Here is a 24,267-nt window from a genome sequence, read left to right as displayed (position 1 = left end):
CCCCATAGGATCTTCGTGGTTCTACTTACGGTTCCAAGAGGCCATATGGGATTCTCTCCCACATATTTTTAGTTCTGCTTTTGCTGCGTCGAATGGTTTTGCATTTGCCAGGTTAGCTGCTTCGTGCTCCCTTCCCTTTAAAGCTATTACATTCACTTTCGTTACCGACTACTCCAGAGTGGACTGGAGTATGGTGTGAACTTTATCTCAGAAAGAGTACTCAGTTAATGCTTTCTTACAATATAATACGGTCTTAAATTTAGTTCTAACACCTGATATCGTCCTAATTACCTTCTGGCTGTCGATGAATTTATTAAGCGCTGTGGGCGCCGTATTAATTATATTCCAATTTAGTCATTCCGTTATTGCTAGTACTTCTTCTGCGAAGCTTGTATATGGTGGTATATTCCTGCTTCAGGATCTTCAATGAGAACCCCAGCCCCAATTTAGAGCCATCCGTTTAACAACGGATTCCTACTGGCATTTACTCTAATGTTCCGCTTGAACAAGACATTCTGTCTGGGATCAGCGTTTCAAAGTTTCCGACATATTATGTGTTCGGTATACGCCCACGTCCGATGATTGTGTATAACCTTTTAACGTGCCCAGTATCTATTGATGACGTGTTCCATAATCGCTTTTGGCCAGTTCGTCTAAAGTAAAGAGCCGTTCGGCCTCACATCTTATATATGCTTCAATAGGTAGAATATGTAGCAAAATTTCCAGAGCCTTGGTTGAAGTAGTACACATGGAACCACTTATACCCAAGCAGCATATACTCTGAACTCTCTGTAGTAGTTTGAAAACTCTCCCCCGAGAATTTTCCCTAACTAACTATCTAACTACGACTTTCGTTTACAAATTAGAACATTTAAGTTAACTATGAGACCAAAGGCCCTATTCGTGGGAGTATGATAATGCCACAGTCACTCCTCTGCGGGGTATTCGTGCCGATAACAACACCGAACTTTACGTAATTATAAAATTAAAGTTCCAGATGTATTAGTAGCTAGTTCGTGAAGATAATCAAGGCATCCTTCCGAACTGCCTAAATATGAGTATGTACATTGCATAAATATCTGTGACCAATCACACATGCAAATGTTTCGGAAAGTTTTGCATGTATAAGTGAAAAATTAAATAGAGTAGAATAACATTAAGGTAAAATACTAAAACATAAGCAAAATACTTCATTTTTAATTTATGTATAAACTTCAGGATAATTTAATTAAATTATCATTATTTACAAATAAGCAAGTAAGTACTTTTAGAAAGACAGAAAGCAATAATATTGAAGATAAGGAGAGAGCTGAGTTAAAGTAGTGGAAGGAATTTGAAAGAACTCAGCAATATTGTTAATAATAACAACAAATATATGTACCCAGATCCGTTATAAATCGGATAATTGATGGGAATGATGGGGCAGATAGATTGACAGTTAAAGTTTGCTCTTGACCACTAGTTTTTCTATATATCGTCCTCATCCTTTGCTATCTCCATAAACATTCGTAGTAGCAATACTAACAATAATTATGAGAAAAACAAAACAAAGAGTGATTATAATTGCTAATGAAACGTAAGCAAAAAATTCTATGTAGAGATACTATGTGTATGTACGTATCTGTATTTGTAACTGGAATCATATTGTGCGCGTATGTGTCTGCTTATGTATGTTTTTCTAAAGACCTTTATGTATGTGTGTTTGTATAGGAACTTATGTTAAACTTCATACTCCTGTGCGTTTTTCACTTTGTATTGTATTCCGTTTTTATTCAAAAATTTTTTTCCATATTTGTAAACATGTTGAAAATTTTCTTCATTAAATAAACTTAGCGGTCATAATATTGTTGATGATGAGTTTCACTTACCAGCAATTAAATTTGTGCACAGAACCAAAATAAATCCCTTAATTGGTAACCATAAAATGTACGAATGCATTGTAGTCACAAAACAATTTCATTGTACACACATTCTTATAGTTTTTTTTTTTGTTTTTCTGTTATTGTTGGTGTTGTAGTAGAAATATACATTAAAGTTACCCAATAAACAGAGTTCTGGAGAGTTTTATGAGAAAGAATTTGGAAGTGCTAAGGATAGACATCTGCTCTGATGACTTTACCGTGAATCTTTTTTTACACTCCTCTAAGTGATTATAATAAAGTAGAGTTTCCGCAAACCTAAACAATTATATCTGATGAATCATCCATAATATCAGGAATGACACTGAGATGGACCAACTTGTATATACGATGTCCTGAGTGACACCGTAGCGGTCCCCATTCTTCAATTGTCAGCTCAGGTAGCTTTTCCGTCTCTGAGTAGAATAATCACAATATAAGGATCTGTAGCTTCGGCAACAGTATCTTCATATTTAGTTGCGATGGTCCAAAAAACGCAGCTAATAGATCAGGATCTATCTGTATATCGAGATATTGTGACAAAGTTTGTAAGTATTTTCAGAGTAAAACGATCTTAATAATTGCCCCGACAAGTTAAGTGGTGAGCCTTAATCATTAGTTACGTAGTAAATAGTAATATGAATCCTGTTTGAATAACAATAGCACCAAGAACTTCTCTGAAGTAAAGTATATACCCAATCAGTATTAGTACTTCGTAGAACAAGGAAACCTTTCTGAAGTTTCACCAATTTGCATCGTTAATCATTTTCAGATCATAATGAAACGTTTCGATGGAATTACAAATAACCACCAAGTGTCAAACTGGGAATTCCACAACCTAAATTGATGCCGTAATACGAGTGAAATGTATTCAATTTGTTCATGAATCCAACAAACTTGCTCTGTCACAACACCTAGGAACACCTGTTGAGTATTTGATAACAGCACCGGAGAGAACAGACATAATATCTCCCAGCCAATTTGGGTATACACCATAGGAACTACATGGATCCCGAAGGAACCTCAATTAACTAACCAGCAAGTCAGGACAGAGTCCTGCGGGCAATAGGCAACACTTTAACCCAAATTGTATGGCGTTTTGGATCGACCCCATGTCAAATTATTCTAAGAAAAGACCGAGGATGAATTTGATTGTCATAAGTTTATAGTCCCGGCAGACTACAGCTCCTAAACATTTTTTATGAGTTAAAATCTCCTTAAGGATCGAACCATTATTACTCCCTAACCCACAAAAAGTTTGCCTTCAGATTTTAGGTTAGGTTAGGTATTCCGGTTGCAAAGACGAACATTTGGGTTCTGTTGGTCCCTTTGTGGTACCTGTAAAGATAATAGAGATATAAAAGAAAGAAAAGGTATAATTTTAGAGTTTAGGCATAAGAGAGTTATAGAGTAATTATAGAATGATAAACTGAGAGTAATGAAGAGTTGAGATAGGAGATAAAAGATTTGTCCCTGTGGACTAAAAAGTGCCTTGGTCAAATATGGCTTGGTGGTCTTAAAAACCAATTACTGTGCCTAATTAAGGCATTTATATTATCCAGTCTTAACCCGGATAGTTCTGGCAAATCTCGCTTTCCTAGATACATTAATCAAATGAGTGCTAGCGCGGGGCATTGACTGAGAAGATATTTGATATATTGTTTCTCGTCTTGACAACTTCCACAGAAGTCGTTGTGGGGTAAACCAAATCTTCTTGCATGGTTACCAAATGAGGTATGTCCCGTGATGACAGCGACAAGATTGCTGATGTGAGGACGGTTTAGTTGCAGAAGACATGAAGTGCGATTACAATCCAAACTTGTTCATATCTTACTGGTGTTGATACAAGTTGGTTCATTACACCATCTTGTCTAGAAGAGTCCAAAGAAGAGTCCAAAAAGCATTTATTTGATTTTTGCAAACTTTTAGCGGTATACCTCGAAAGATGTCTATTTCCCTATCGGGTATTGAGGCTTTTATTTTCGCTAATTCATCAACAGTACACTTGTCAATCAAAATCCTTCAGATTTAACTTTAAAACTTATTTTTGGCTCATTGGATTTATAAAATTGTAATTAGACCAATTCTAGCTTATGCTTCAATAATCTGGTGGACGGCTTTAAACAAAAAGAGCAATATCAAACTACTGCAGGGAGTTCAGCGTACATGCTGCTTGAGTATAAGTGGTGCCATGTGTACTACTTCAACCAAGGCTCTGGAAACGTTGCTAGATATTCACCCCTTTGAAACATATTTAAGATATGAGGCGGCGCTTACAGCCGAACGGCTCTTTACTTTAGGTGAACTGGCCAAAAGCGGTTATACGACACGTCATCAATGTATACTGGAGACATTGGAAGTTTATACAGAATCATCGGATGTGCCTGATCGAATACCAGACACAGAATATGTCAGAAACTTTGAAACGCTGATCCCAGATGGAATGTCTTGGTCAAGCGAAACAATAGAGCAAATAATAGTAGGAATCCGTTGTTACACGGATGGCTCTAAATTGGGGAATAAATTGGGGCTGGGATTCTATATTGAAGATCCAGAAGCAGAAATATAAAATCGTTTATCAAATCATAACACAAGCTTCAAGGAAGAAGTACGAACAATAACGGAATGCGTAAATTGGATTAGAATAAATATGGCGCTCACAGCGCCATATTTATTCTAATATTAGAAGGCAATTAGGGCTATATCAGGTTATAGAACTAAATCTAAGACCGTATTATATTGTAAGAAAGCTGTAACTCTCCCAGAAGTAAGGTTCACATTATATGGATACCAGCCTGCTCTGGAGTAGTCGGTAACGAAAGAGCGAATTTAATATCTTTAAAGGGAAGGGAGCTCGAGGCAGTTAACCTGACAAACGCAAAACCATTCGACGTAACAAAAGCTGAACTAAAAATATGGGTGAGAGAATCCCATTAGATCTCTTGGAATAATGAATCAGTGGGTAGAACCACGAAAATCCTACGGGGTGACAATGATGAGAGCAAAACGAAAAATCTCCTCAAAATGAGCAAGTCTGAAGTTAGTATTATTAGTTAGTAAGTAGTACGTTTTCTAAGTGAACACACAGGATTACGAGCACATTAATGCAAAATTGGACGTGCGGATTCAGACGTATGTAGAGCATGCGGAGAGGACAGTGAAACTCTGGATCACTTTCTATGTCACTGTCAGGCATTCGCCGAAGTTAGACCCAAGTATCTTGGAAGTGATGTTATTCCAGTTCTCCCTTTTTTTCTTCTTCTCATGAGAAGCAGCTCACAATAGGCCCGATCGAGGACTAGGTGTAATTATTCGAATTTGATGTAGTATACATCCACCTATCAACCTAAATTAACCTATTTTTGGCTCAAAAATATGAGTAAACCAATGAAATTCGACATAAACAAGTTTTATATGAGCCAAAATCTCTCTATTAACTTCCGCGAAGATCGGTCTGTAATTGACCATACTTTTTTAGGTCCCTTTAAGAATATTATTTTAACGCTTATTACTGACTTAGAAATGAGAATATAGCGATTAAATCCGATATGATTTGCATATGTCAAAATCTCTCTAGCAACTTTTTTGAGAATCAGTCTATATATGACACTTTTCCCCGTATAAAGTCTCTTTCAGAAAATTTATTTTACAGCTCATTACCAGCTTAAAAATACGAGATCAACAAGAAGTGGTATAAAAAGTTCGGCTTGTTTGTTCAATCCGCCAATGGTACTACCCGGTATATGCGATTTTTATTACGTTTTCAAAACTTATCACGTAACTAAAAGCTTATGTTCACCAAAAGCTTTTAAACTTAGTTGCTGCTTCATCGGTTTACTGGGTATAAACATGAGTGTAACTAATGTTTTGTTTTTGTTTTATATTTAATGTTTGGCTCTGAATGAGGGGGTTCTCAATGTTTTTTGTTGAGACAAAGTACTATTACACTACACATACTACAACATAGTGACAGTGGTAGGGAATAGGGTTCTATATTTGCTTTTAAATAGTACGTTTTGTGGTAAGATAATAACAACAACAACAAAACTATATGAAAACATTCACAAAAACTAAAGTAATAATCATTTTTAATTTGTAAAATAAACAAACAATTATTTTTATGCAGTCGCTCCTACACAGTGTGTAAAATTGTAAGACGCACTTGTGTAGAAACAAAACAAAAAACAAAGAATATATACGAAAAGTGTTGTGATTACACATTAAGATAATATTTCAATTACATTTGGTAATACGAAAAAAATAATTTTTCATTAAGTAGAATTAAAGAAGAAAAAGTATATTGATTTTATCTTAAATTTGTGTGTTGTTAGCATTTAAATTATATATCTATTGGAAAAAAATATATTTAAAGATTCTCTAATTAGAATTTTTAAAACTTTTTTAATAGGTCCTTAAACAACTTATAACTTGTTTGCATTTAATTAAATAGTTAAAATGTTCTAAAACAAAGAAATATAAATAATAAATCTATAAAATATACAATATTGTTAAAAGATCTGGAAAAATCAGATTACGTGAAATTTTAAATAAAGCCATTTTGTAAGGGAGCAAATGAAACACACAGCAATATAAATTAATTCATTTTTCTTCTTTAAAAATGTCTAATATTAAGTCAAAAATTATTTACATTAAAAGATTTTATTATTGAAAATATAATATACATGACAACTGTTTCCAGTTGTCATGTAGAAAATTTCAAAAGATATTTTCATGTCATGTTAAACAATGATAAAATTTTCTATAGAAAATTTTATAGAGCAATGACAGGCAGTGATAAGTTCGATTCCCACACGAAGCACTGGTTAAGTAGGCCTGATAGAGGCCTAGATGTATATCATTGTATTTGAAGTATATACACCCGAACTAGTTAAGTACCAAACAAACAAACTAACCAACAAACTGACTAACTACCAACCTACCTAACTAACTAAATAACTAACTAACTAACTAACTAACTAACTAACTAACTAACTAACTAACTAACTAACTAAATAATCTGTCTATCTATCTATCTATCTATCTATCTATCTATCTATCTATCTATCTATCTATCTATCTATCTATCTATCTATCTATCTATCTATCTATCTATCTATCTATCTATCTATCTATCTATCTATCTATCTATCTATCTATCTATCTATCTATCTATCTATCTATCTATCTATCTATCTATCTATCTATCTATCTATCTATCTATCTATCTATCTATCTATCTATCTATCTATCTATTTATCTACTTATCTATTTACCTCACTAAATAACTAAGATACCAACTAAGAAACATAAAATATCAAACAAATGTTTTTTGACATTTTTTATAAGAAATTTAATTCTTACCTAATCCCTCTATCAAAAAATGTCGTTCAAAAGGTTATTTCTAATGCATAATAATGCCAAACATTTTCTCCAGAATTTCTTAAATACATACGACTAGACATTCTTTCCAATACTTTTTTCTTACCTTTACTTCTTACGAATTTGCGTTGAATAAAAAAATAGTATTTTCCATAATTTGTGGATATTCTACTTTTGTTTCAAAAGTTGTTCAATTGATGACAGACAACACGTGTAACTGGATTTTTTATTTAATTTGTGGTTATTCAGAATGAGTGTTTTTATTCCAACAAATTCATTAAGAATTATACTAAAGTGTTTATTATTGAAATTACGTATTACTTCATGAGATAACGATAATTCAATAGATTCAAACAAATGTGGCATCGATATTTTGTTGCATATAATAGAATCTTTTTTAGTTGGAGAGTTGAATATGTTATACTGTAGATTACGATTATAAGCAAATTTTTTTATTTATCCATTTCTTTTAGTTTCTACTGTACTTTTACTCGTAAACTTGATTTACTTTTATAAAAATACGCTCTTCATTATTTGACGTCACAAACACAGAAATGATTCATAATTTAAGTTTCCAGCTTTTACTTGAAATGAGCAATGTTTATAAAATGCACTCTATATATTCAGCATACAAAGTTGCCATCTTTATTTATTATTTGAAATTTCCAAACAATTTTTTGAAAACCATAGACCGGCTATTAGCATATATGTATGTTCACTTTTAAATTCGAAGATTTCGAAGATAAGGATTTTGCTGAGTTGTTTTTTGAAACAGTTTTTATATTTTCTTGTATAGTAATTGGATGATCTGCATATAACGATTTTTTACCAAATTTTTCTTTTAAAAGATACGCACGTTTGTGACTTAGTATTTGTTCTGATTCTAACATTATATTTGATCACACTCGAGTCATTTATGACTCTTCGGATCATATCATTTTCTGATTATAAATGATACACTCGTCGCGAGAAAATGGTACCCTACCCGCGACTCTACTAAAAGAGTCTTTTATGATCTGATCAATTTCGAACCATTTTCGCATTTATTTTGACTCATTTGTGAGTCGAAATACTGGTAATTTTACAATTATTTAAAATTATATTTTAGTAATTTTTGTATTTGTTTGTAACAAACCTAAAATGACAAAGAAAGATTAAGGTTTGCTCCAAACAAATACATTAATAAACAAAACAGTTTTTGATTTTCCAACTGAGTAAAATAAGATTACAAAATATATAAATAAACAATAATTTTTTTTAACATCTGGATGATCTATTTATGATCGCTGTTCATTTAGTTATTGTTTTTTCGAATAAATCATATATTAATAATAAACTGGAATTATTTCGTCTTTTTTCTAGTCGTCAAACTATTTTTCGTAGACGAACATTAAACATAGAAATATTTTTTTGAAAACTCTTCCAAAAGAGTCTTTTATGAGCCCATTTTCTAATCAGTTTCGAAAAATGTTTTAATCTTTTTTGAGTCTTTCAAGTGTAGTTGTCGTTGTTCCGTTACAATCAAAAACAATTACATAAGAAACAGTTTTATATCTCTCAACTGCTTGAAATGAAATCATAAAACAATTTTAAAGTAAAACAAGATTTGTATATTCGGCTGTGCCGAATCTTATATACCCTTCACCAAGTATGTTTTAAAAAACAGTTTTTATTTATTTTGTATCTCTGCACGCGTGTCACACATAACATACACACAAACAAATATAAACTGTAGCAGAAAGATATATTAACCGTTGTACTACCACCGTTAAACTGTATTACCACCCTCAAACAAATATGAGCTGTATTACCAACATATTACTGCTTTATCTCGTTGTTGTTTATATGCTTTTATTTATAATTTGTTGAGGAAATTTTCAGAGGTAGTCTCAGTTTTTTACCCATATCTCAGTTATTTATGGACGGATTTTGTTGATTTCATCAGGATCAGGAAACTTCTCGAAAGCATGTCTGACCGAATTATTGAAGATTTGGATCTTGAAGATATCTGGAGCCTTCAGAAAATTGATTTCAACAGACAGACAGATAGACGGACATGGCTTAATCGACTCCTCACTCTCTAACGATCCAGAATATATATACTTTATAGGATCGGAAAATTATATTATAGAAATTACAAACGGAATCACAAACTTATATATACCCTTCTCATGAAGGTGATAGGTATAAAAAGACTCAGTTTAATAAATAACTATCCAACAATCTTCCAAATGCTAGCAGGGGCCAATGTACTATGTGGTCCTAATAAAATTTTAATATATCCAATAGTTAGTTAGTTATTTACGTAGTTATTTAGTTAGTTAGGTAGTTAGTTAGTTATTTAGTTTGTTAGTAAGTTATCTTCGTAGTTATTTAGTTAGGTAGTTAGTTAAATAGTTAGTTAGTTAGTTAGTTAGTTAGGTAGTTAGTTAGTTAGTTAGTTAGTTAGTTAGTTAGTTAGTTAGTTAGTTAGTTAGTTAGTTAGTTAGTTAGTTAGTAAGTTATTTAGTTAGTTAGTTAGTTAGTTAGTTAGTTAGTTAGTTAGTTAGTTAGTTAGTTAGTTAGTTATTTAGTTAGTTAGTTAGTTAGTTAGTTAGTTAGTTATTTAGTTAGATAGTTAGTTATTTAGTTAGTTAGTTAGTTCAACGCACAAAACGTCTGTATCAAAATTGTTCTGCTAGACTCCGCTTAATTAAACAATTTAATGAAATTCATTTATTTGTTATAAAAATTCCCTCCATTTTTGTCTTCTTCAGTTTAACACAACAAATGGGTAACACTACAACAACTAATATTATGTTCAGAGTACTAAAGCTTAAAGCTTGTGATCATCAAAAACTAAGCTTAGAGAGTATCTTGATAAAAATTTAATATTTAGTGTTAACTCGTCTCTAAGATCGTGCGGTTGTGGTTGTTTGAACAGTGTCCAACAGCGTGTGTAAACTGATCGGCGTGCATGAAATTAAATTAAACACGTATAGAAGTAGAAACAACAACAACAAAACAAATAAATAAAAATAATATAAAACGCATACTAGTTGCTACAATCTTGTCTTATCATCAACTTCATTAGCATACAGAACGAGATTTTGTTTTTAATTTAATCAAAACATTTTTTTTTTAATTTAATTATTAAAAATTCATATTTAATTTATTTTTAAGATTTCTTATATTTTCCACTTGCTAAAATACCGGGAATTTAGTATAAATTAAGTTTTGATCTAAAAAAAAAATTGAATAAATCTTTATAAAAATAGTTAAATTTTAATAAAAAATCGTATTTATTTTTTTTTTGTGTTCGTTTTATAAATAACGTCATACAGACCATCAAAAGCAAATCAATTAATTGAGTTATAAATAAAAAATTAAAAAAAAAACACTACAATAAAATAACAACAATTTTACAATGTTAATTTATAACAAAGGTGAGAACTAGTTACAAATTAATTAAGGTTATTTGCTGATTTTTTTCCCTCATAAAAAAAAATAAACAACTTAGTCATCAACATCGTAAAAAAGTCGAAATGATAAAAAATTCCCGAAAAAAATTATATGCATATAATACAAGTTTAAAAACAAAAACAATAAAAAAATGTACAAATAAAACCAATTTTGTGTGATTATTGATCAGATTTTTTGCATCATTTAGTGTTAATACCATACGTTTTTGCGACGATATAAATTAAATTGTGTTCGTTGGTTTTTTTTGACATTGAAATTTTGAAAAAAAATATTTTTTAAATATTAATCTGTGTATCTTTTAACAACCTGTCTGTGGTTTGCTTTATACCGTTAAATGTCATTGAAAAATAATTAGTAGAGATGTTTTCTTAGAAGTGTTTGCCGTTATATATGGATATGAATTATTATAATCGGACCAAAAACACAACAACAATTCAATTAATTTAAAATGCATAATAGGACTATCGAAACCGCAAATTATTAAAAAAAAATCTTCAGCTCATGACATTGATACCAATAACATGGACTCATGGATATTTGATATTCTTGGGGCTTTTTATGAGATCTGTTGCATGGTGGTTTGCAGTAACAACTCAACTTTTCCTTCCCCATTATGGTTCAGCAAAAAACTAGTTTTCTTTTTTAATTTACTCTTCACCCTTCAAACTAAATCTTCATAATTTCAGTTTCCTGTACGTAATTCTAAATAACTTCGACAAATACCTAACAATGGCAAAGAAAGTGTTCCAAATGCTCTACATTCGTCTGAATCAGTACGTCCAATTTTGTGTAAAAGTGTCCGTAAACCTGTATAGGTCCACTTAGAAAACGTACCATCAAACTCATATCCGACATTGTTATTTGGAGGAGATTTTCTTCTTGCTCTAATCAATGTCTTCCTATAAGATTCCAAGGACCCATGGATTCATTATTCTAAGAGGCCTTATGTGATACTTTAACTTATATCTTTAATACAGTTTCGTTTCGTCGAATGGTTTTACATTCGTTAGTTTAACTATCTGTAGCACACTTCGCTTTAAAGCTAAAACATTCACCTTTCGTTAACTACTACTGCCGAGTACGTCCAATTTTGTGTAAAAGTGTCCGTAAACCTGTATAGGTCCACTCAGAAAACGTACCATCAAACTCATATCCGACATTGTTATTTGGAGGAGATTTTCTTCTTGCTCTAATCAATGTCTTCCTATAAGATTCCAAGGACCCATGGTTTCATTATTCTAAGAGGCCTTATGTGATACTTTAACTTATATCTTTAATACAGTTTCGTTTCGTCGAATGGTTTTACATTCGTTAGTTTAACCATCTGTAGCACACTTCGCTTTAAAGCTAAAACATTCACCCTTCGTTAACTACTACTGCCGAGTGGCCTGGTACTTTTAAGATATCCCTGGGAGATTATTCATTTCAAGTTTTCTTACATTCGCACTAACTGTTGAGTCTGGTATGCGATTAGGGACGTCCGGTGATTAAGTATAACCTTCAATTGATAACATATATGATCGCATTTAGCTAGTCTATCTAAAGCAGTGGTGCTCAAGCACATACTACTAGAGACTACCATGTATGTTGGTAAAGCAGCAGAGAACAGAATTTAATTCAAAATAAATGTCTACTAAGTAATTAAAATTACTAAAAACTATAAAGTATATGCTAACTGTCAAATATTTATTATGGATTTTGACAGTCAGAGTATATCAAAGTCGATACATAACTGTTCTCTCATGTTCTCCTACATTAATTCGGTTTTCTCAAAATTTTGTTGTTGCTTCGATAAGTGCTGATCAGCAACCGATTTAATTTTGTTTTTCAAGTTGAGAACAAACCAACTGATATTGCTCATTACAAAAAGAAGACGAATTAAACCCATAGTGTATGTGTATCAACTAAGCATCAGCAGAATTTTCTTACCCTATCACGCGTGCTGTGAATTACTAATCGTGAGCTCCTCTGATCTGAAGTCATGAGACGTTCAGTGATAATTGCGTCCTCATATCTTATATATGTGGAATAAAAACATTTTCAGAGACTTAATTAATGTAGTACTCTTGATTATTGTATCATAAGCAGGTCTAATTGTATTTTTTTATAGTAGGACTAAGATCCCATTTCATGCCTATATATTGCCCAGCACCGATATGCATTCAATTTGGATGAGACCTTATAACGGCATAGAGAATGTTGTTAAATGAATGGCTCTAAGCAGGAAGTTTAGAGATTTCCATTTAAAACTAGGTAACAATTATAAACTACATAACAAAATATAAAGTATGTTTTTAATATTTAAACTTGGAAAGGAGTTCACAACAATATCGTAAGCAGCATCGTATGTGATCTTTCTAAATTCATTCCCTTACCTTTCAAAGTTATATCCAATCTCTAATTGTGTAGATTACTGTTTAGTTTCTTTCAGTAATAATCCTAAGCGAATAAGTCTAAGAAATCTGCATTGACAAAATCACTCATTGGTTCTAGTGTAAATTTTATTTTAGAACTTGACTTTATATGGGAGTGAAGACTAGTTAATCAGTGAATCCAAATCTAGACTAAGAATTTCAACATTACGTTAGGCATTCGTGATATTGTGTATTGAATGCACAGATGGAAACGAATGTCGAGTGCCGGTCCATATACAAGAACTTTGCTGAAGAACTCAAGCTAATCTCTTAACATAGTAGCCCCGTTGTTGAATGACAGGCAGCATAGGCTCAAGCCTAATGCATACTCCGACAAGGAAAAATCAATTACTGGTCTTACGTCAATAGAAGGGGAGACCAACCCCAACATCAAGTGAAATCAATCTTACGGATATACCGGACCCTTATGGTGTCATGGAAGATTGTATTATTTGAAATGCAATCCCCATCATCTAATGACACATTCCAGTGCATTCCGAAATCTCTTTAACTCCGCGAAACCAAACTACTGAGATGGCCCTGTTGTTTCGGCAACAGCACCTAGAGAAATAGTCCGAAATATCCAACAGATGGATGAGCTGATCATACTAAAGGCATACTAAATCAGTACTTATCTCCAATATATGGAGATTTTCCCGATTCTCAGTTTCCATGATCATAAATATCACGCTACGGGATGACAGCAAACATTGAACGCTAACATAATAACTTCCCAGCATATAATGGCGTCCCACTACACGATCTATCAATCTTTATACCAACGTTTTCTCCCCGCGAGTTTAGGTTTTAACCACAGCCACTACGTGAATCCCGAAGGAACCTCATCCAACTGACCAGGTTGTACAAGTCCTGCGGGCAATTGCCCAATAGTAGTATCAGATTATCTGGTGAAGCAAAGGATACATTTGACATTACCAGTTTATTGTCCCGGCAGACTAGATGTACTAGTAACACAAAGGTGATGATTTCGCCAAGGTAAAATACCCCCGGGGGACGACATGACTGTCGAGAGTTTTAACATGGGCCCCTTGTCCCACGGAGGTCTTTTTCATCCACTGGGTAGACTTGAGAACGGTCTACCATCGCCCCTTTGTTCTTCAATGAAGAACGCAGGTGGCAATTTTAGTACATTGGCTTTGATCGGTCCATGCACAAGAACTTTGCTGGAGTACACAAGCTATCGAATCCCTGAACATTGGATGGCCTTTGTTGATTAGGCAACAGTACCTAGAAACGTAACCGGTGGACCGAAGTACGATCCATCAATAAGCCGGGGAGAACCCCCCGGGGAAGGAAAGACGGTATAAAAAATAACCTAGGCTTTAATCCGCATTGTCCGTTTTTAAAACAATAGTATATTAGTCCCCTTATATGAACTCAAAAATGAATTCCTAAAACCCAAATAAATCATAATTTTATTAGACATTGAACTTTAATATTTTTTTATGTTTTGTCAAATGTTAAATTTCAACCTACAATTACTTAGTAAAGATTTTTTTAAGAATTTAACTTAAATTTCTTATCGCCAAATTATAAAGGCACTATTAAACCATACACCCTATAGAGGGGGCGAGGAGGTATTATATAAGTTTTAAGTACTGGGTAATGACAACAATTATTTCTTTCTATTTATATTTGAATATTTTATTATATTTCCTTTAAAAGTTTTAATTGTCAGCATTATTTACATTACGATTCATGCAAAATATACTAGAACTGAATCACTTTTACTAGATTTCTTATCAAGATCGGAATTTATTTACAAACAAATTTACTACTTAATACGTACATACATACACTGTAGACTTAACCCTCACATTATCATTGAACTTTCTTTAAAATCTATAAATATTAAACGGATATGATAAATTCATTGTTTTAAATATATTTTATTTTACAATTATGATGAATTCAGAAAATGTATAAAAAAAACGTTTGGGATTACCCGCCAAACAAAAAATATATGATTTATTATATTTTCTACAGAAATTAATTAATTATGTTAAAGATTGGTAAATCCCAGAATACATTTCTTAGGGTCAAAATTGTTAAGAATAACATATTCAAACATTAAGTATGTATATTAACGACTGTCTCCTTTTCTATTTGCAGTTTTAACCTCAATATGTTTACTCCTACAACTGCTTACACACATCAAGGCACAAGGACCTCCTATATTTGCCACTCAATCCTCAGCGGGTAATGCAGTTAAAATGAATACAAATAGACTAGGACTTCAGGATTCAGTGCAAATATCACAGGGTGCTGAGAAATTTTCTCTTGAATTTCTAAAACAAATATCTGATGCTCATACCTCAGTGCCGAACCGTAGTTATATGGTATCACCATTTGCTGTATGGTCTCTATTGCTACTACTAACCGAAGGAGCTGGTGGTAATACTTTAACAGAATTACGCAATACATTACATACTGGTAATGATCAGAATGCTGTGAGGGCAGCTTATCATATAATATCACGTTATTTGACGTAAGTTAGACATAATACGAGAAATAATTTTAATTATTAGTTCTGTTCTTTTTGTTCCCCATTCAGTGTTAATACCACCACCATTGAAGTGGCCTCCTTTAATGCTTTATTCACTAATATCAATAAACCAGTTAGTCGTGATTATGAGGATATTATTGAACGTGATTATGCCTCTGCTTTGATTCCCGTCAATTTTGATGATGTTAATAATACATTCACTAAGATTAATCGTGATATTAGAGAGGCTACTCGGGGTCTAATACCGTATACGGTGACACCACAAGATTTTCAAGATGCTAATATATTAATGGTTTCATCGCTGTACTTTAAGGGTAAATGGAAGGTGAGTTTTGAACTATTTTTTTATATCAAATTGTAGATGATTACAATAGAAGTAGCATATATTCAGAGATGACAATTAACTCCCATAATTCTTTCAGTAGACTGTATAATAAGGACATGTAGCGTGTGCACAAGGTCTATAGGACACACAGACAGACAGACGGATAGACGGACATAGCTAAATCGAGAATTTAACAAGGACCAAGAATATATATATATATATAATATATATATATATATATATATATATATATATAATATATATATATATATATATATATATATATATATATATATATATATATATAATATATATATATATATATATATAATATATATATATATATATATATTATAATATATATATATAATATATATATATATATATATATATTATATATATAATATATATATATATAATATATATATATATATATATATATATATATATATATATACTTTATTGGGAACGACAAACTTATACATATATATTTCCTCTGTCAACACTGATTGTGGTGTAGGGTATAAAACATGTCATAGTATCCCCGACGTTACGGCAATTCTTTAAAGTGTCATAATGTTCGCGGACATTAAGGAAAAACTAACTCTTATCGCTCCAAAATTTGGTGTATGTAGCATTTTGAATTCCTTTAAAAAACTGTCTTGGATAGACGGCCTTAAATAAGGATATTTCGAATACCGGCTTGATTAGTTTTGTATGGCATTGTAAATGAGCATTAACGTGTCCATGTGTTCCCATAGCTCTCATACAATAATTGTGAGGAAATTTTTTTAGCGATAAATTCTTTGTATCCATAAACAATTTAGCAAAGTATGGCGTAATAATTGGTCCTACGTCCCCACAGAAAATACACTTCAGGAAATTGTTGTAATTTTCATTGCTCACTATATATCAATTATATTAACGAAATTCGACATAGAAAATTTTTATGGTAACTATATAAGGATCAGACTGTAACTGACCCTACCCTTGCTTTAAGGTCCCCCACAGAAAATTATTTTAACGCTCAATACCGTCTATATCAATGAAATTCGACATAGTAAAGTTTTATGGTAACAATATAAGGATCGGCCTAAAACTGACCCTACTCCTGCTTTAAGGTCCCCCTCAGAAAATGATTTTAATGCTCACTACCGTCTTGAATTACTTGTACGGTGATGAAATTGATCATAAAGAGGTTTTATATGAACATAAATATTTTTATACAATTTTAAAAAATCGGCCTATAAGTGAACATAAAAGATTGCAATAAGATTACACCTATTATTTAGATCACTAACACTAGTACCTTTTGTGGGAGAGAAAAACACGCGCAATGACTTCTCTTATCTCAAATAAAAATCTGGCCACATTCCCCTTATCGCAATGAATCATTACTCTACTCTTTAACAGAGCATATATCCTTTTCAATTTTAATAGATAAATTACACATTGAGACAAAATGAATGAATATTAAAATACCTGGAAAGTGTTACTATATATCTAAAAGATGGATCCGAGTAGAACAAAAATATGTTTTTGAAATTTGCCAAAAACCACCAAGATCTTATAAGTCAGTAACATAGTAAAATCTCAACCGATTTTAAGTTTCACGGATTAAAAAATCAGAAGCCGACATATATAACGTTTAAGTAACCTGGAGAGATATGTTTTAATATTATAAACAAACTATTTTTTTAACTAACTAAACACTAACCTCCGGTAGGTTAGTGTTTAGTTAGTGTTCTAGTCTGATAGACCGGAGGTGGTGGGTTCGATTCCCAACTGACGCACTGGTTTAGTAGCATATATTTAGAAGCGCACAACAGCGCAATAGAAGCCTAGGTGTATTTCTTCGGATTTGATGTATATATGTACATCCTCCTTTCAAACTAACTAACTGACTAGTTTTGCATCCTTGTCCAAGTTTGGTCATGTTTTTTGAAAGTATTTTATATAGAAACCGTACCATATATTGATTGATTAGAAACCCATGTGTACTCATGAGTAAAATGAAACTTTGATTTAAAAAATCCTTTAACAATGACGACGTTATTGATCTTTTTCTTAATACAAAATTTTTCAAAAACTGATTTTCCAAAAGATGCATTATATGGGGGATAGGGCTAAATATGGGCCGATTCTCATACAATTTGGTGGAAGGATTTAGATTTAGTTATTTATGCTGAATCTCATAATGATAATGATGTAATTAAGAGATTAATGGAACTATAATCGTTTAGTAATACTGCTGATTCTTTAGACAATACGGACTTATTCGACCCCATACAACCCCTCCTTCAGATAATGAATCGATTTCAGTTTTTATATTAAAAATTGTGACCTGTAGCGTGCTCACAAGCTTTACATGGACATACCGACGGATAGACGGACATAGCTAAATTGGCTCAGAAAGTAATTCTGAACCGGTTGGTGTACATTAGGTTGGGTGCAGGCTACAAGCACCATATAACCCCTCCTTCAGATAATTAACCGATTTCAGTTTTTATCTTGAAAATTGTGACCTGTACTCACAAGCTTTATATGGACACACCGACGGATAGACGGACATAGCTAAATTGGCTCAGATAGTAATTCTGAACCGGTTGGTGTACATTAGGTTGGGTGCAAGCTACAAGCACAATACAACTCCTCCTTCAAATAATGAACCGATTTCAGTTTTTATCTTGAAAATTGTAACCTGTAGCGTGCTCACAAGCTTTACATGGACACACCGACGGATAGACCGACATAGCTAAATTAGCTCAGAAAGTAATTCTGAGCCGGTTGGTGTACTTCAGGTTGGGTGCAAGCTACAAGCACCATACAACCACTCCTTCAGATAATGAACCGATTTCAGTTTTTATCTTGAAAATTGTGACCTGTAACGTGTTCACAAGCTTTACATGGACACACCGACGGATAGACGGACATAGCTAAATTGGCTCAGAAAGTAATTCTGAACCGGTTGGTGTACATTAGGTTGGGTGCAAGCTACAAGCATCAGCACAAACGCATAATACCAACACCTCTATAGTATAGGGTATAAATAGCTATAAAAATTTCTCAAAACTTTACAAACGGAATACAGCTTTTGTTAAAATATATGAATATATCATCTTAAAGCTGTGATACATGGTTGTCACATCTTACAACGTTGTCAATAAAATGTTCAGAAAATGTCTAATAATCGTCTGAACTTAAAATTTTTCATTTGCAATGTTGTTGTTGAAAAAGCATTACCGAAAATATTGCAAGACAAAATTTTTAAGTTGACAGTATTATTAGACATTTTCTGAGCATTTTACTGCCAACGTTGTAAGATCTAACAACCATGTATACATAGCATTACACTTTCAAAAATAAAACATTATCTATTTTTATTTTAGTATCCCTTTGAAGTGAAAAATACACGTCCTTTACCATTCTACGATGAAGATGGCAAACTTTTGGGCGATGTACAAATGATGACACAAATGGGTCTCTTTACCTATGTCAATGTAAAAGAGTTGGAAGCTCATGTACTTGAGTTACCTTATGGCAAAGAAAATCGTTTGTCTATGTTAATTATACTACCAAAAATAGGTAAATTATTTCTGGCAAAATAATAATACAAAAAAAATGTAGACTTATACATACATATGTATATTCAATTCTCCTTTGCAGGTGTCAAACTAAACAAGATTGTCAATAATTTAGCAAATGTTGGTGTAAAAGAAATTCACCGACAACTAAACGTAGCTGCTCAATACTATGACGATGATGATGACAAACCTGAGGTAGAAGTATTTATTCCCAAATTCACAACAGAATCACACTTTACATTGAGTCCTATTTTAAGAAATGTAAGTTTATAAATAAACCATCACAATACAACAATTGATTGACATTTTTATTTTTATACAGATGGGTATTCATGATCTATTTGATTCCGCTAGAGCAAATTTGGATAAAATAGCCAGAGATAATTATGTTTCCAGCATTTTCCATGCCACGCGTATTATTGTCAATGAGGAGGGCACGGAAGCTGGTGCCGTAACTACAGCTGTTTTGGTTAATAAGGCCTCACCTACTCGTTTCTATGTTGATCGTCCATTTGCCTATTTGATTGTGGAGAAGACAGCTAATGTTTTATTATTCGCCGGCGAAGTCAAATCTAATGTTTAAAGTGATTGCATTTAAAATTTTAGCTTAAAATAATAAGTCGATTAAAAATATTTTTTTTTTTATGTTTTAAAAAGGGTTTTTATTTTGTACTTTCACGTGTCAACACGACATCTGCTCCTTGAAGTTTACTTTAATTACTTTTATTATACCCTACACCAATTTAGTGGGGAGGGTATATTGGGTTTGTGCTGATGTTTGTATCGCACAATAATATTGGCTCTACACACCTTAAACTATACCAATCGGCTCAGAATCATTTACTGAGTCGATTTAGCTATGTCCGTCCGTCTGTCCGTCCATGTAAACCTTGAAATCAATCCACAGGCTTCTCTTCTATTATACCGATCTTCTATTATACTGTAGACGAAGTCTATTGAAAATGATTAACATCGGTCCATTATTTCACCTAGCCCCCATACAACTGTACCCCCGAATATGACTTGTAAACATTGTAATCAAACTACAAGTCGCAATCTTGGAGATAATTTTTATGGTACTGTAGACGAAGCCTATTGAAAATAGTTAACATCGGTTCATTATTTCACCTAGGCCCCATAGAACTGAACCCGCCAAATAGGCCTTTTAAGTTCATAATTATGTTTAATATACTCGTATCTCGACAAAAAGCTGCAAAACCAAGTTCTCTACTAGTCTTGATGACCCCGATGAATTTTATAATTATAGGGCCTCATTTGACTCTAGCCCCTCTAAAAAGCCCCCATCAAAATTTTACTTTAATATAAACAGTTTTATTCACTTTACAACTTCCACTTTAAATTTTCAACTTTAATTCAACTTAAACGACTTTCAACTTAGCACGACTTTACACTTACAACTTTATATCACGACTGCTGCTGGACAGCTTACTCTATTATATACAAAAACGTCCGTCTATTGAAAGCTACTCGTCCGTTTTTATATCCGTCCGTCCTTCTGCCTTTTTGTCTGTCTATGTGTGTCGCAATTTTCGAGATAATTTGTTGAAATTTGGTTCAAACTCTTCACTTTACCCAAGAGCGAATGCTATTGAAAATGATTCAAATCAGACTCTTATTTTGCTAAGCTCCCATACAACCATGACCCCTGATTATGGTTATTGAGCTCATAATTATGATTAATATTCCACTGTTGCAACAAAATTCAACAAAACTTAGTTTAAATTATATTGTCGATTTCTTTAATAATCGGGCCTCATTTGACACTATTCCCTATACAACCTACCTTTCAGAAAATGACTTCAAAATCAAAATTTACTTATGAACACTAATATCACAATTAAATTCTACATAAATAACTTTGAAGTAGACTTCCTCTATCGACATTCATAAAGATGAATCCCTTAGTCACTGGTGTAGGTTATCATATGGTCGGCCATAAACGACTATACATTCATATTTGTTTAATATTATTTTCCCCTTTTTTATGTTCATATTTTTTTTGCGATAAAATAACATTTAAAATACATACTTACACTTTTCGGTATTTGTATAAAACCTTTATTTAGAAATCATAGTTTTACTTCTAACAATCCAAAAATACTATTTATTGATCCTCTCGTAAATCTTTAAAGGGATTTGTATTGTAACAAATCTCAGATTTTCAATTGTAATCTGCAACAACCACTACCACTACTGCAGCCACAGGCCATTGATAACGAAAAAACATAAAACATAAAACTAGACACTACAAGTACAAATACATGAAGAAGTGCTGCAAACAGCAGCAACTGCTGCAGAACCAATAATAATAAAGAAATTATAGTCGGACGAGGTCGACTATGTAATACCCAACACCTTTTACAATAAGAAAATTTGATTTAGTTAAGTTGAATGGTATCTTGCCTCAAAAATAGGGTAAAAGGGGGATCATTCGCCATAGGGGCACATCTGTCAATGCGAATAACTTGAAAACCGAGTAATCGATTTTATCGCATTATTAAATTTTGTTTTCGTTTATCGATTATCTATCATCCCTGAAAATTTTAAACATTAACTTTACATATGATGGGAGGCAGACATAATTAATTATTTTTCAAAGGGCTGTGAAAATATTTCACTGTTTGAACTATTTGTGCTAAGTTTTTTAGTTTTTGTGATAGAAAAAATATGTTGGTCTGTATTAAAACGTCAATAATACTGAACAATAAGACATAATAATATTTTCGATAGTATAATTTAAAGCCCCAGAACTGCCCGTGGGGCACATGCGCCAAATATATGTAATGCTTGTGATGTAGAACAAAATTTGGTTAAAATATAGAAAAAATCAATAATAATTTGTTTTAATTTTTTTTGTTATGTTTTGAGGAATAAAATATAAATATCTGGTTTATTATATTTTGTTTAATGAATTAAAGTATAAAACATCAAAATAAGTTTTTATTTTTGTAATTTTTTCTTTTATTGTACTAATGACAATTCTGCCCCATCCCCTTGGCGTACTTAACCCATCCATGGGGGGCGGTATCGCCGTTTTTGGTCAGTGCGGAAAGGTTAAAAAAATATGTATATGAGGATGACTTAGGAAAGATTGAAAGGTATAGAACTAAAGCCAACATATCTAAGTATCCGAACCAAGATTAAATTAAGAATATGTATTGTGGTTTTACTTTGAGGCCGCCTCAAAAAAAAGTGGCCTATGGTCCCCCTTCTATCCTACGTTAGAAATTTATTGTTTGTTGAATAAAATTGTGCACATTTAAGTAATATATTAAAAGGGGCTTTGTATAGCGGCTAGAGTCACCTAGGGCCGTATAATTATAAATTAGGGTCCTCAAGGCTAACATAGATCTTGGTTTTGCAGCTTTTTATAAAGATAAGAATATATTAAACATAATTATGAATTTAAAAGCCCTATTCGGCGGTTTCGGTTGTACGGGACCTAGGTGAAATAATGGACCGATGTTAACTATTTTCAATAGGCCTCGCCTACGGTACCATCTACGGTACCAAAAATTTCGTTTCAGTTTGTAGTTTGATTATAAGGTTTTCAAGCCCTATTCGGGGGTTCAGTTGTATGGGTGTTATGCGAAATAATGGGCCGATCTTAACCTTCGTCTTTGGAACTGTAGTAGATCATGTAACAAATTTCATTGAATTATCTTGAAATTCAAAATTACAATTACAAAATTGTAGTTTGATTACAAGGTTTACATGGACGGACATAGCTAAATCCACTAAAAATGATTCCAAGCCGATTCGTATACTTTAAGGTGGATATATGTTCGATATTATAGTACATAACAAACATCAGCACAAGCCCAATATACCCTCTCCCACTAAAGTGGTGTAGGGTATAAATAAAGGAAAAAACAAACGCATAACTACTAGTATTATTACTAAAATGTACTTGTATCTACTCGCAACTGACTGCTGTTCGACAAGAACAACAACAAAAGTTTAGAATGTGTGCTAACTGTTTGTTGTTGGATTATTGTAACTCTCTCTCTCTCTCCGCTGTTTGCAAATAATATTTATCCAATGTGCAGTTTGCAGTTCATACAACATCTGTGCGATGACATAAAAATGGTCTAAAATGAATTTATTTTATGGATTACGTGCACTCTTCGAACATTTAACAAAAATGTTTTATACCTATGGGAGTGGATTCTTTTAGCGCTTTTCTCGTTTTCTCTTGTGTTCCAATTTTATTTTTTTATAGAACTGCATTCATATCGTTTTTTGTGTATTTTAGTTACTTATTTATTGTCATCAGCTTTAATGCCTCAATGGTATTTTCATCTGTAAGAGTTTATATAAAAAAAACCCGTCAAGTTTTTTTATGGTGTTTGAGTGGATTAAAGTTGTAATAAAAGCGAATATATATATTTCTATGTATCAGTATATAACTAGTAAACTATAATCATAACTTAGTGGACGACTGGTTTATGGCAGAAAATGCAGCAGAAGAAATATATGAGTGACAAGTGATTATAAAATATAGTTTATTTCTTAAGAATTTTTGTTCAATCTTACTTTGATGAAAAAGACTATAGAAGATTTTTATTTGACTTTGTAGTTACTGAAAGCATAATTTTATGTTGTTGTTGTTGAATGATTTATAATGTTGTGTTTATGTTGATGGAAAAGTACGTGA

The 24,267-nt window shown here is 32.4% G+C and overlaps 1 protein-coding gene across 4 annotated transcripts; it reads left to right on the top strand.

Moving 5' to 3' along the window:
- The first annotated feature begins 10,143 nt into the window (after window positions 1–10,143).
- Window positions 10,144–20,245, top strand: LOC111688722 (serine protease inhibitor 77Ba-like). Of its 4 annotated transcripts, none has more exons than XM_023451228.2 (7): window positions 10,144–10,260; window positions 10,601–10,702; window positions 15,287–15,662; window positions 15,729–16,005; window positions 19,395–19,590; window positions 19,672–19,850; window positions 19,912–20,245. In XM_023451228.2, exons 2-7 carry the CDS (start codon window positions 10,684–10,686, stop codon window positions 20,170–20,172), a joined length of 1,308 nt encoding a protein of 435 aa, XP_023306996.2. In that variant the 5' UTR covers window positions 10,144–10,260; window positions 10,601–10,683; the 3' UTR covers window positions 20,173–20,245. The 4 variants fall into 4 exon arrangements, with proteins under 4 accessions (XP_023306996.2, XP_023306993.2, XP_023306994.2 ...); XM_023451226.2 differs by having other exon boundaries at window positions 10,161–10,260; window positions 10,440–10,702; XM_023451229.2 differs by having other exon boundaries at window positions 10,234–10,252.
- The last annotated feature ends 4,022 nt before the right edge of the window (window positions 20,246–24,267 follow it).

The sequence above is a fragment of the Lucilia cuprina genome, chromosome 2, assembly GCF_022045245.1.
Source record: "Lucilia cuprina isolate Lc7/37 chromosome 2, ASM2204524v1, whole genome shotgun sequence".
NCBI lineage: Eukaryota > Metazoa > Arthropoda > Insecta > Diptera > Calliphoridae > Lucilia > Lucilia cuprina.
This window is presented reverse-complemented; position numbering and strand designations above follow the sequence as displayed.